Source organism: Drosophila persimilis, unplaced genomic scaffold (genome assembly GCF_003286085.1).
Source record: "Drosophila persimilis strain 14011-0111.01,24,50 unplaced genomic scaffold, DperRS2 tig00000124-arrow-pilon, whole genome shotgun sequence".
Lineage (NCBI taxonomy): Eukaryota > Metazoa > Arthropoda > Insecta > Diptera > Drosophilidae > Drosophila > Drosophila persimilis.
This window is the reverse complement of record NW_020825294.1, coordinates 1,007,319-1,022,388: the sequence shown is the minus strand read 5'-3', so window position 1 is coordinate 1,022,388 and position 15,070 is coordinate 1,007,319. Positions and strand designations below refer to the sequence as shown.

General features: G+C 41.7%; 1 protein-coding gene across 6 annotated transcripts in view; it reads right to left on the bottom strand.

Annotated features, from left to right (window-relative positions):
- LOC6593495 (serine-rich adhesin for platelets) overlaps positions 1-15,070 on the bottom strand; it is a 40,488-nt gene that overhangs the window by 11,523 nt on the left and 13,895 nt on the right. For 5 of the 6 annotated variants that reach the window (XM_026987441.1, XM_026987436.1, XM_026987440.1 and 2 more), the window contains exon 2: positions 7,376-8,255. In XM_026987441.1, coding sequence (XP_026843242.1) covers positions 7,376-7,639 — 264 coding nt within the window. In that variant the 5' untranslated portion in view covers positions 7,640-8,255. Of the gene's footprint in view, positions 1-7,375; positions 8,256-8,307; positions 8,364-15,070 lie in introns of those variants that run through there. The other variant, XM_026987437.1, reaches the window with a different exon arrangement.

Sequence of the window (15,070 nt, the reverse complement as noted above, 5' to 3'; positions counted from 1 at the left end):
CATTCCCTGCCAAAACAAACATTCAAATCTCTTACAAATGATATAAATAAAGCATTAAGTAAGCAATCCGATGGGGATTGTCGGTATATCTAAATGTAGTATTTGTATGTATATATCTATGTATGGGCTTTTTTTGTGGGTGTGTCCCGGTGTGGGGCGTTAAAGTGTTTGGATTGTCGTATGGCATTCGGCATTCGGCAACGGGTCGTATGAAAGTTGCCAGACGAAACACTTGACCGTCAAGCGTCGCGCTAGCCGCTTGATCACTTCTCCGTGCTTCGTGCCAGGCCGTGCGTCTCTTATCTGGACAGCTGGGCCCGCTCGCTACGGCACACGTGACCCAACGTTAGCCACAAATCAAACTAGAGACTCTCGAGAGCTCACTCCGACTGCAACTGCAAACTGCACCCTTTTGCACCCATAGACTCCAACAATTAGCAGATCCGTGCATTGGGTCGTGCCATGACACACCACAGAAGAAATAAAAAACAGAGGAGAGAAAGGACAGCTGTGGAAGCCGAAGTCTGTCATACGCTTTTGCAGATTGAGTATGTTTCTAACAGAGACTAACGTTTCGACCATTCGTTGCATGATATTGTCATCCAATATTGATCAATTTTACCTCACAAAATCAGACCGAATTTGTGTTCTTTCAAAACTCTGCCCAAAATAATGTTTCTCCTTCTGCAAAGGGTATCTATGTAAAAAAAAAACACTACAAAAGCGGAAAACACATTTGAAATGGCCAAAGATCGATTGTGGCAATCGATTGCTTTGATGATTTATAGTGCTAAAAATGTATAATATGCCCCAAATAAAAACTTGAACTCGCTGTTGGCCTGTCCGCTCTGCAACGCTCCGCCCAGCTTGTCCTCGTGTCCATGTCCATGTCCAGTTTTTGTGGCCCATTCGTGTCAATGACCAAATGGAAATGCTGCAGCACAATATACGGCTGATTCAGAGTCAAAGTGCAGCATTGTCTTTATAGAATATACAAAAATTTGAATGTTCTGTTGCTCCGGAGGGCGGTAGAAACAATGAAATATTCATATTCTATGCATTTTGTTGTGGGGTTGAGTCATGTCATGGGTTTTGAGGCTCTAGACTTTTTGCCTCTTTGTTTTGTCTTAGAGAATATGCCATAGACAGAGACTGTGGTGAGATCTTTATAATTAGCTTCATTAGATGGGAAAATAATCAGTATTACTTCAGCGGGAGACTTACAGTTCTTTGTGTAATAATGGGAAGTAGATTCAGATACATATTTCTAGGTAGCATATAAAGATCAAGACGGTAATTTCCCATTCGTTTTTTGGTAGCCCTGGTGTTCCATCATGGATCATTTTGATTCCAAACTATCGCAGAATCGATTTCAATTAACTGTGTTCCATCACTAACGAGTCTTAACTGTAGCGAGTAGCGAGTAGATATCATCAACGGTTCTTCTCTCTCAAACTCCAAGCTCATTGAGTTCCCATCAGTCTTCAGCTTCTGTTATGCACCGTATCCGAATTTCAGTTCAGGGTTATATCCCTTCGAAAAGTTCTCAATCAATTCGTTTCATTTGTTCACTTCAGCTCGGTCGCAGTTTAACTTTCAGCTGCTCCATTGACCGCAGGCCTGAAATATAATAATTTCTGCGTCTCCCAAAAGTCACACTCATCCTTGAGCACAGATTATTGGGGACCCGGCATCCGGGACCCAGACTGTGACCAAGAAAGGGAACAGACAGACATAAATTACGAGTACGAGTTTAAGCACAGCAAAGTTTCGAACCCTTGGGCCATGCACGTTCTGCCAGAGTTTCTCACGCCATATCGCCCCATGGTCAGGAGGAGATTCTTTTTTTCTGTACTTTGTTTGGAGAGCTGTTGCACTGAACCTCCTTTTTCGCAATGTGGTATTATATTTTTTTTTTTTTGTGCAGCGAGTGTGTGCCTGTCTATCGATGACCTCTTTTCGTTCTAACCAAATGCTGTTCGATGTTAGCTGTTCTGCCGTTTCGCAGAGTCTTGCTGTGTGCCATTTTAGCTTTCTGTTGTTGGCCATGTGTAGGCTGGCTGGCTGCCTGGCAGGCAAGTTTTTGTGGCCTGGTTGTAGTCTTGGTCTTGATCTTGGAGTCTCGTTGTCTCGGGCTCGGGCTAATTAAGCTGTGCCAATCTGCATGGCTGTTGAAACTCACAGCTTGCTGTCCCCCAGAGGGGGTGCCTCAATCAAAGCAGCAACAGCAGCCGCAAACAGCTGGCGAAAGAAAGCCAACTGTAAATGAATTATTTTAGCATGACCAAAATGATCAGCCAGCGATCAGTGTCATGATCTCGAACTTGAGCAGCAGCCAGCAACCAGCAGCCGCCACACCACACTCTACACTCCACTCCACTCCACTGCAACCACAGAGTATATACGACCTGAAAGAGCTAGCCGGGCCTGCAGCAGATCGCCTCGTAAGTACCGAAGACCAAATTGAAAATGCTGCATCCAAAATCCCAAATCCGAATCGCAAAGTCAAGTTGAAGGTTCAATGAAATTCAGAGACTTTGCCACGACTTGCCATAGCCACCAACCCAGCTCTCGCATATATTATAACAGCCAAAGTCGTGATGATGTAGAGGAAGAGACTTTGGCTTTGCTTTTGGTTTTTTTCTTTCTTTGCTTTTGGCTTTTGCTCTAGCGTCTGGTCTCTATAGTCTATGGTCTACGGAGTACGAGTATGCCAAAATATTTTCGCTTGGGCCTGGGCCACGCTCTGAAACAAATTTAATGATGCTACACCATGATGATGATGATGATCATCATCATCACCGCAGTCGACATCGTCTTCGGCGTCGTCTGCTTGGTCGTGGCTGGCTGTCTGGCTGTTTGTGGCCATAAGATTGACTGTCTATCTCCTGCCCTGATGCTGACTCCGGCTCTTGCTGTGTGGACTCTGCTCTGCCATATGGCATATGCCCCATGTCTGTGTCTATCCGCCTGTCTCAGTCTCTCAGTCCTTCAGTCCTTCAGTCTGTGGCATGCATGTCGCCTTTTCTGGCTAGGATGGCTGTATGGCTGGCAGCTCTCACACACAGATCGCCTGCATAGACATGCCAAAGCGTTGACTCTTTTTATTTTTAGCTGGCACTGACTTTGGTACATCATACCTTGCACAGTGCACAGTGGGATGCAGGCCATTCAAATGGTAATGGTAATTATCGCTTATGAATGGAACATCTTGGAAATCTGAAAAACTTCAAGAAGTGTAAAGAATGGGAAATGGAATGTTTGTCCATTTATGATGATTGTGAGAGGGAATTGTGAAACAGAATAAATGGTTGTCGTAGAATCCAGATGAAATTTTGCTTGTTCGATACATAATTACGGGATTTCGATTCTTTCCCAATTCCAATTATTACCCACACCAGTGTGCGCCCAACAAATTGCTCTCCTGCGCTCTCCGGCGGGAGGCGCTTTTTTGCACAGGCCATTTTGTTGGACCTTTTGTGCCTTTTAAACTATAATAATATACATTTTTATATGCATTATTTCTGTCACGATCTCGTTGGCTTTATATCTCTATATAGTCGAGAGTGGTAGGGGCATGGAGCATGGGGCTGCAGGCGAGTGCTCGCAGTAAATCATACAAGTGGTATGTACGAGTATGTATGTATGTTTACCCCGGTTTGCGTCATTGAAGTTGATGCCCCAAGTCGTTTCCCGCCAACCACATATCCATCCATCCATCCATATTTTCCTCATATCGCTTATTCAGTCGCACTATGGGGTTCATTAATGGCAGAGGAAGCACTTAATTGAAGTAAGACACGTCAGTTGACATCCTCAATTAGTTGCAAGTAATTTACGTGTGGCAGCCAAAGCCAAATGGCCTAATGGCTTACAGAGCAAACATATATGTACTCCTATCTGTAGATACACATAGATACAAGTAGATGCCAGTACACACAACGAGTCGTCACACCTTGACCACAAGTTAAAAACTCTCGAGTGGTTGGCTGGCTGGCTGGCTAGCTGCATCTTCCTCTGGTCTTCTGCAGTACTTGCAGCATCTTTTTTTCTGGTTAGACTTGTGCTTGTGGCAACCTAGTGACCCACAAAGGCGGTGGCGGCGGCGGCATTGCCAGCGGCTTTGTACCGTTAGACGGCTGCAACATTGTGGCAACATGGCCAGAAATAGAGAAACAGAGACTACAACTGCCGGCAAATAATTCAAATGCTGGAGCTTGAGCTTGCGCTTGCATGTTGGAAAAATCTTGCAAAATGTAAATTTTTGCCATTGCTTTTCTTGGGTTAGGTTCGGTTCGGCTCTGTTGTCGGTTGGCCTGTTGCAACAATCCATAATGCTAATGAAGAAGTTGTCATGGATCTATCCATCCATCCATCTGTGTGTGTGTGTCTAACTGTTGCCTAACGGTTACTGGATGACTGGATGCCTGGGTGCGTCTTCGATCTGCGATCTGCGATCTGCTCTGCTCTCCTCTCGGTTATTGACTATTGCCAAATTGATTTCACTGTGATCTATGCCGGCACAAGCGTTGCCTTTGCATTGACTTTGTCGGCACAGCATCTGAGAGCATCCGAACATCTGAGAGCAGCGGGACATCGGTTGATATAAATCCCGGACTTGGCAATCAAATCGAATCGAGCACCTCTTTAAACTGAAACTGATGCGGCAGTACCGACACTGGCAGCGGCACTAGGACTACTCTTAGCAAATTCTTACGACTGCTGATCGTTTCCCGTCGATTGTATTGATCGCCTCTCCCAAGCCTCTTTCATCTTTTGGTCAGGCCTCGACATCGAGACATCGGCATCGTCAGCCGCTCAGTGGCAACAAAGTTCAATCGCGATAAGGTACGGTACAAAGTCAGCGGAATGAAACAACTTTCAATGGCTTGTTTCTGTGTCTTTCTTCCCGAATACCCTGCAGTCATAAAAGTATCGCTGCAAAAGGGCATATCAACAGCGATCGGGTGAATGTAACAGTCTCCAAATTGAGTGACTGTTCGGTCATTAAATGATCGGCAAATGATTTGGCTCCAGGTGATTAAATGATCGCATTTTTTTTTTTTGGATCCAGCAAGATTGCATTTCAAATGTCAACTTTGAACTGAACCGCAGCCGATCATTACAGTTGTTGGTATAATAACTGATCTTCCAACCAAAAGAGGTAACCTGATAAATGGTTAGGTATTTGCAATACGGAAATATCTCTCTATTATAAAAAAAAGTTTTGGGTCGCCATCCGATATGTTACTCATACTGGAATTTGGCGCATGATCGAAGCGAATGTGTGGGGGGCTTGCCACCTAGTACTTTATAAAATAATTATTAAACTATTTAGGATTTTAAAGAGATACTAATGTTTGAGGGAATAGGAAAGGAAGAGTGCCAAATTGATGGCTAGTTAGGATAAGATGGGACATCCGCATTCACAATGAACTTCATGAGTAAAATTCTCAAAAATTGTAATCCAAAAAAGTACTCAGAGAATTCGCAATATTTTGAAATACAACTAAATATCCAATACCTAAGGTCAACACAAGATATTCCACTATGATCTCATTCACGACAGGGTAGTGATACTATGGTCTCATAAGCCGATCAGAATTCATCAAAAAAATCAACAACAAAATCAAATAATTATATGGATCAATCTCTGGAGTTCGAGTCTGAGTACCGCCAATACCGAAGCCATGATGTCATTGCATTTGATGGAAGTTCTAGCAGCAGAGCATATCAGATCAGAGCAGAGCGAATCGGCTAGAATGGAGTAGAGTATCTTAGAGTCTAGATCTGTTTAAGTATCTGTGGTACTATTTCAGTCGAAATTTTATTTGGTTTTTTGTTTGTCTTGGAGGCACTCGAGGCGCGAAGACTCCAACTTGACCACACACACGACCAAGATGATGATGATGATGAGGATGGTGGGGATGATGGGGATGGGAATGATGACGGCTTGTTGGACTGCCAGTGGATGAATAGGCATAAAATTAACGATAGGCCCCCGAAGTGCTTCACCATTTATAATTAACCGACAAAATTCTAGAGCAATCAATGGTAAGACAGACAAGCCATAGCCCAAAGACAAGTGAAATCTGAAGAATAGCTCGAATTAATTATCATCTTTGTGTTTCTCGCGAAAAGATAAAACCGAAAGCCCCCCTCAGACATGATGGAAAAGATGAGGATTCGTATTCGTAAGTTTTTTAACTGAAATCTCTACATAGGTGGCGCACATCGTTTGCAACTGCGACTGCGTCTTCATCTCTCTCTTTCTGTATTTCAGCAATTCGGATTCGGATCCCATTTATCTCTCCGATTGTTTCGCTTCACCGAGATGTGAGAGTGTGCGTGTGACCTGTTAATTATGGTTGAGTAAAAACGGTCATCGTATCGCAGTATCTGTGGCCATGTCCATGGCTTGGTCTGTGTCCATGTCTGCGGTTCGAGTTGCAGTTGCGTTCGGGGAAAAAGTTGCCTGACACACAAAACGAAGCCAGTGTCCAATTGGACCTGCGGTATTCGCTAACCACCAGCCAACATCATTCAGGTTCTTAAGTTATTGGATTTGCTAACGGTGTGGTGTTCTTGCCCAATCATTAAATGCCAGACATTTGTCTGCCAACTGAAATGGCACTTTCCAAATATTCGAAATTACACAAAAATATTTATTTAATGCATTTGAAAGGTTCGAAATTATCCCAATATATGAGCTTTTATGGTTATTCCATGCTTGTTTCTATTTAATTTAATTTTTGCTTCATAAAAAATTAGTATCCAATTGATTTCCAATGATTTGATCGTTTCGTCTCCTTTCGTACTTCTGTTTCTCTTTTTGTTGTATTCCTACAGAGGCATTGCCTTGGGTATTCTTGAACTAAATAAACTATTAACTGATTAAAATCGAAGGAAGCCAGGAAACCTAAACCAGCAATCAAGCGGCAAGTGCCGCAGTCTCTTCTAAATTAGTGTACGCCTCTCCATTTAGAGAGCCGAGTCTCTAGTGTCTAGTGTCTGGAGGGATTCTTGAGCGGAGAGCAGCGGACTGGACCTTTCAATTTCATTTAAAAGACGATGGACAAACAAAGAGCAACAGCAATTAGGTCTAGACGGGAGCAGAGAAGAGCTGGAAGACCATCCATGGGTTCCATCAATCAGAGCCAAAAGTAATCGCATTGTAGTTTTCGATTTTGTGTTTGGAGATGGTACTTCTGCGCATACGATAGTTCAAGAATTCTTCCGATGACCGATTGAGGGTTCGTAAAAATCACAAACCTCGAGAGCATTTTCTCATTTTCAGACAGAACTGTGAGTTCGTTCAGGGCTCCACTTAAACTAGTAGCTAATCACGTTACCATCTCTAGATTTCGTAACTCACCTTGCCGTAGCTGTTCAGTGGTCCATTTATCCAGCGATCTGCTTCCAAACGTCCGCTAAACAGGGCACCAGTATTGGGATCGATGCGTTGCCATTCACGCACCTCACGCTGAAAGGGGGAACGGGAGCCGGAGCCGGAGACCCCCCCGCCACCACCAACACCAACACTGCCATGGGACTGGGCTGCCACTGCTGCCACAGCCTGCAGATGATGATGATGATGATGATGGCTCTGACTGTGATTGTTTGTTGTAGCCACTTCCATGTTGCTGTGGCTATAGCTCTCTGGTTGGAGCTCCTCGGGAGCTACTGTTGTGCGCTTTTAATTTGCACGCTCGATGCGCTCGAGCTGCTTTTGGTTTTCTTCAGAGTCTTCTTTTTGTTTAAGCTTTTTTGCTGTTGCTGCGGCTCTCTTTCTCTAGAGGATTGGAGGAGGAGATTGTAGGAGGCTGCAGTGGCTTCTTCTGCCTTTTTGTTCTGGTTCTTCGCCTATTTCAAATTATTATTTATTGTTATTATGCTACCGTCCAGCGGGTCTAGGGTCGGTCTGGCTGCGAACTGACTGCGAGCTGGCTACGAGCTGCTTCGCGTTTCGTTTTGGCTAAATTAATGGCAACTTTAATTTATTATCATAATAATAATTTTCTAGCTATTTTAGGCCCTGGCTACTGCTACTGTGTGTACAAAAGAACTGCCCCCTCCCAAACGATAATTTTCTTGGCTTTTCCTTTTGCACGCTTTGCTGGTTATTTGCCTCTCTTTTGATATTATTGCTTTCACGGTCTAATTTGAGTCTTTTCTACCGCTGAGACTGAGTCTGTGACTGCGACTGTACTGCGTCTGTGTGGGCTGGCGCGCTGGCTGGAATGACAAGAGCAGAGCTGAAAGAAATTTTGTTAGTTAATTATCTTTTGCAAAAGTGAGAAAATGTACCTATACGTATAGTAGAAAAGAGTATTGTAGTTTTTGTTGTTTTCTTGGCGGAAGCAAAAGTGCTTTGAACTGACATGGAAGTCTCCCCAGTCGCGTCGTGCAGATTTCTAATTAAATTTGCGGCCAACGTCCAGCGGATATGGGAAGAGCCATAGAGCCAGAGGAGAGACAGAGCTATAGAGCGGCAGAGGTCTCAGATTCTTTGATTGTCTCCCTCTCTCTCCTTTTCGCTGTCAGCGGATGTCACAGTCTATTTCCGCCTCAGAGCTCGGGGCAACAGGCAGCACATCTCGGACATGTGTGTCCACTTGTAGCTCTTTTTTTGTGTTTAGATTTAATTTAATTCGTTGTTTCGCTATTATTTCAGGTAGTCAGGTGGAGAGGATTCTCCGCTTCAACCATACGCGTGTCCCCTGATGACAGTCACATCATTTGTAATTGTCCAAATTGTGCAAGAACTTCATTTATTTATTTATTTTTTCTGTTGATAAACAGTGCTTTGGAGATCGGGCCTGTCAGATCAACAGAACAATTAAAACGAATTTCTGATTTTAGTGTAAGAAATCTTCAAGATTTTCAAGGCTGCTCAGAACAATCGCTCTGGTCCCACTGTTACACCCATTAAGGCTGTCAAAATAAGTGTTGAACAGCATTAACATTGAAACGCTTGTGTCTTACAGCTAAAATCCGCAAAAGAAAAGGTCTAAATTTAGCGCAGACAGAGCAGCGGATGCACTCCACCCCCACCTGCACCCCATTCCTAATCACAGAGAGAGAGAGCAAAAGCAATTTCAGTGAATATTTTATGCTGTGGCTGTGGCCGACCGCTAAATAGTAACTGTTACTAAGCCTTCCACCGCCCCACTCCACCACTCTGCACTCCGCTTTGCTTAGCTGCTCAGGCACTAACTTCCTCATATGCTGTTTGTGTGTTTTTTGTGGCCGGGAGGGAAATGGAAAACCCGTTTTCCCCGTTGAACTTGCACTCGTTTTGGTTTTTGGTTTTCAGTTTCGGTTTTGGCGAATGCGTTGAATCTTTCAGCACTTTTAGCTAGAAATAAACGCTGCCTCAATGTTGTTGTTGTTGCAGTCTCGTTTTTTGCTGTTTTGGTTTTTGGAATTTTTTCTGTGGCACGCAGACCGTACTCCACATTCACAAATTGGTTTCGTATTTTGGACACGTTTTGCCGGTTTCTTCTTTAACTTTGTTCCTGCTGTGTGTACGCTAGTTGATTGTGTTAATTAAAATTTAATTAAGCGTAATTTTGTATAATTAAGCGTTGGCATAAATTTAATGTTACGCTGGGGAGCAGTCAAAAGGCGAAAGGGAGCCCCAGATTTGCCAATTTATTTATGTTTTCTTATCGTTTGACTTATTAGACAAAAGGTTGCGCTGATTGCACATAAGAAATCAAATGGGAATGCATTAGACTTTGGAATATGGAAATTGGAACGATATTAGCAATTCACAGTAGAATTCAATCAAGTTCGTTGCTTAAGTATTTGTTTTTGAAGACTGGTTAGAGAATTATACAGCTGTTTGAAGTGGTTAAATCTTCCGAAATTATACAGTATTCTAGCTTTAAGAATTAAAAGTAGAAATAAATAAGGTATCAAGTTTGTTGCCTAAGTCTTTTATTCTATCTTATATGAAATTGGTTGGAAATTTTTTATATGTTGTAAATAATTTAAGTAAATTTTATAGAATAAATTATGATTTAATTTGATATTAAAAAGGAATTCCTCCATCTAAAGGAGGAGCTTGGAAGTAGCTAATTAAATTTTGTAGGACAAATGATCATATATTTTGATAGTAAAAAGTTATTCTCTTTTACAGGGAATGCTGTATGCAATGAGTTTTATGGAAATGTTTCTAGCATATTTTGTAAAGGAAGCTTTTGTATAATTTAGACATTTGAAACTAATTTTTGTTGTACATTTCCCAGTGGAGTTCTAGCCACAACTAGTACTACAAATAACAAGGCGAAATAACCACAGAAAAAATCATTTTCAAAAAAATCCGTTCAAGTCCACTGTGGTGTGGTGGTGGCTATGTAGCGGACCCAAGGCACTTCACCGAAGGTCAGTGTAATTATTTTGATTATTATTATATTTCTTTACAGGTTTTCTGTCACCCAACCGCAGTAAGGAAATATCTACAACTGCTTGAAATAGTTTTTTGTTTTTTTTTGTATTCGCTACAATAATTGCCCAAAACGAAAGTAGTTTTGCATGGAGAGGTTTCTGCGGTCGATTTGGTATTGATTTCCAGTTATTTCCATATCAATCGGATGCGTAATTTGGCCAGAAATTGTCTTGCCTCAGAAATATAGTATGTGCACGTCGAGTGTTTCTATGTAGGTTAATCCCTCATTTTTGGTTTTGCATTACATTTTTCGACTTCCCCCACAGCATTGATTGATTTGCCATTTGTTTAAAAATAGTCCAAAATGTGTGTGGGTGCACAAAAAGAAAAAAAAACGAGGGGGAACGTTGTGAGTTGCTGCGGACACCGCAACTCTACGGTTATACCCGATACTAAGTCAGTATGGCTCTCCTCTGGCAGACGCCGCTAATATTTAACGACACGACAAAGAGTGCGTGCGAGAGAGACAGAAAATCAGTCTGAGCGTGACGTCGGGCGCTGCGTAGCCACTGCAAATTGATTTGTTCCTTTTGGCTATAAAAATGATCTGATCTGATCCAGATTCAGCAATCTAATAGATATGGTCATTATCTATGATTCTGCGCTTTTAGTTTTCTCAAATCTGCAATATTGTGGATGCAACAGATTTTCGTCCTTTGTGGGGGCGGATGGGGGTGGGGCGAAATTCTGAGATATACGTTTTATAGTGACATCTTAAAGGAGTGTGTGTACCAAATTTGGTTACTCTAGCCTTAATAGTCTCTGAGATTTGTGGTTGCCTCAGATTTTCGTCCTTTGCGGGGGCGGAAGGGGGTGTGGCGAAATTTGGACAGGAAACGGTCAAGGTCCGATATCACAGGAGTGTGGATACCAAATTTGGTTGCTCTGGCTTTTATAGGTTCTGAGATCCTTGAACTCATATTTTGCAATTGGCAAAACCGACCATGAAACCTGTGTGTTAGAGTGAGACAGAGCGAGAAAGAGTGAAATTGTTTTCGTGATTCTGGCTGTAATAATTATACGATCTGGTTCAGATTTTGCAATCTAGAAGATATAGTCATCTTCTACGATTCTGCGTTTTTAGTTTTCTCGTATCGTCGAAATTGTGGATGCCACAGATTTTCGCCCTTTGTGGGGGCGGAAGTGGGCGGGGCAAAGTTTTGAAATATTTTTGGAGCAGTGACATATCACAGAAGTCTGGATCCAAAACATCGTTGCTCTAGCTCTTATAGTCTTTGAGCATTAGGCGCTGAAGGGGACGGACAGACGGACGGACGGACAGACGGACAGACGGACAGACGGACAGACGGACAGACAGACAGGGCTCAATCGACTCGGCTATTGATGCTGATCAAGAATATATATACTTTATAGGGTCGGAAACGATTCCTTCTGGACGTTACACACATCCACTTTTACCACAAATCTAATATACCCCAATACTCATTTTGAGTATCGGGTATAAAAAACATACCACGGTACCAGTACCATGTTTATTTATACGAGTAAGTCCAAAAAAAGACCGACCAGCAACAAAAGTGTGTTTATGCAAAGCAGTGGGGGTGTCATATTGGCATTGAACGTGCGTTACACTAAAAATATTCCACTTTAATACAGAAATACAGAAATACGAAACATTACACTAAAAATTGTGAATTTTGGTTCACACTTATAGGTATTTGCAACGCGTGCGCAGAGCAGACCACAAAATCGTGCAACAATTGACCGATATGCAAATTTTTGTTGTTGCTTTTGTGTTGTCAGAGACAGACGTTAAGAAATTTGCATAATTGGCCCGCATTCGTGTGTGTTTTTCGTGTGTTCTAATTTGAATTTGATTTGTGCGCGACACCGAAACAGAAGCAACAGCAACAGCAGCGGCAGCAACAGCACGCTCCAATCCAAGAGTTGGACAGCAAGTGTGAACGAATAACCTGGCACCAACGATAAATTGGGATCTAAACGTATTACATTGCGTTACAAAACTATATGGGCAGCTGTCGAGTGTCGAATTTCAATGCTTTGATATGGTTTGACTGAAGAATTTGCAGGTGAAAGATTTAATTGGTAGCCATTTGGGACTTAAAGTTATGGATTCTCAATTTGGATGATGGATGAGTTTACAATCAACATCTATAAGGCTTCATAGAGTTATTTCCATTAAAAGGTAGTGGAATCGAAAGAACAGATGAACGAAACCAACAAGTGCAACTGCGTTGATCTCAATCATAAGTGGCACGAGATGAAGGAAATCAATAACGTCAATTGGAACGGAGACAAGCGCGTCAGTACGTAACTGAAACTCACAGAGAAAATGGCATACAACGCCAAAAAGTACATCGAGCACTACGATCCTTACGTTTCCTCGTTTCGCATTCGAGTCTACATACCCAGAGTTGGATCAAGGCTGCGATTTGAACAATCTTTAAGTACAAATGGACACAATTTATTGTAATTCCTTTCAGTTAATTGTAATTCTTTTTCATAGTTATTCAATTGATGGTTTTCTTTGTTCTGGTCTCTCCACAATAATTATCTTTTTTTTTCTATCTCTTCAAACCTTTCAACATTAATCTTTAACCTTATGATTTGTGTGTGTGTGTGTCTCAATCTCTTTTGATGTTTGGCTTAATTTTTCAACAAAAATAATCTTTTTATTTTTTGCTACAATTCAATTATGAAAATATATCAGAGAAAAAATCGTTTATTGATTGCCGCTACAATTGAGCGGGTACGCCTTTTTATGTCTATTGATATATCAAACTATAAATATATATATGTACATCTGAATATGATAGAAACCACAATTGAGGCCGGCTTCCGTCATTTCATACTAGGGCTGGGCTTTCGTATTTGTCTTATGTTTCCCCCTATGGTTCTTTTGTTTGCGGCTTAGAAAATAATTCATTTTTAATATAATTTTTCTGAGCGAGAATGGCGAAAAAGAGTGTATGTAGTGTACATATCTCGTTTAGCAACTGTTATTAGTCGCACGCAAAAGTAATCTTTTCATCTGTCTATGACTTCCGTGTGAGACAAAGAGGGTAGGGGGTTGATAGGCAAATGCGCAAATCGTTTAATTATATACTGGGTGGAAATTATTATAACGAGACTTGTTGATCAGCACCCGCACTTTTGCTGTTCCTTCTCGTTAGCCCGTGGGCGTTTTAGACTGTTTCGTTTAATTAGGCAAATGAGCCAATTGTCGTGTAATCGAGTTGGCATTTCAACAGAATATAAGTTTATGGCTTGTAATTTATTGTACAAATAAATGACTACTTCGAGCATTTCACTCATTTTACAAAATTACATAATTATAGCTTGGCCAGACAATATGCCTGCCAAAAGCAAAGACAGGTTCCAGCCTCTAAGCCATTCACACTCTGCCCACGGAACAGGTAATCGTTGGTTGTTGTAGCTGTCTCAAATGCACAGACATATCATATGGATAAAAGTATACAGTATAATGATAGATAGATAGATATATGTACTTGTTCCATCCAATGAAAATTGTAATTTTATGATTTCCTGCTGACGCCCACCACCACAGACAGACAGAAATCCCATGGCAATTTTCCGCTAGCTGCACCCATTGCGTATGCGTTGCATATGCGTATACGATGCGTATGCGTAATGTGAAAATTTTTGCCCAATCTTGCATAATCTGGGAATCTCTTTTCAACTAACGGAAAAGTTTGAAAGTTAAGGTGGTATGCTTCTTCAACATTTTGTCATGCCCTACAAATGTTGATAGTTTTTGTACATCCAGTATATAGTGGTTTTGTTGCTCTGTGACTGTTACTTTTAACACTTGCACTGTGCTTTCGGCCAGATAAATATTTGCCTATTCGATTAGCATCGATAGACAATCAACTTGAAACCAATTTGTGTGAGTTTTTTTTCTTATTTGATTTAAGAATTTGTTTTGTGCTTTGTTTCTAGTAACGTAGATGCTCCCTAAAGAGAAACTTTTCCAGTAGGAACTCGATACTCAATCAATATTCTTTCTTCCTGATGAATGTGTGGAGATTTTTGTACGGCTTTGTGGCTTTCCCTTTCTGGCGAAATAAATTCCCTTGTGAGTCATTGATCTCACTTTTACTCTTTTACAGAACCGTGTGTGTCCGTCAGCTATCCTAATTTTAGTTAGTATCATAAATCTACCATTACCATTTCCATTCCACCGAAGCTAGGCAAATTGAGTTGCAATTGTCAGACAGACAACATTTGCCACAAAAAACGCCCTCACAGCGGTTTGCTCCGGAAAGTGAAACAAACCAATAAATAAAGCCAACATCTCGGGTTTATCAGACTTGAAAAATCAAGCCACAAAATGTACATATGTACATGTATGTGTACATGCCTTCCAGTCGCACTCGCCCTGGCCTTCCCTTTCCCACTCCATCTACCAATTCCAGCCCCCTACTCCCACATGCATTTTCAAGCTTCAATGTGACAAAATAAATGAGCCGTTTGGCAATGCGAACAGACAGAGAGACCGACAAAAAAAGAGTGAAAACAAAATCAGGAACTGCATATTAAATGAAGCGTAACGAAAGAAAAACGAGCAACGAGCACACAGGAAAGAGGTTGCCACACAGTGTGGCAGGGCTGACT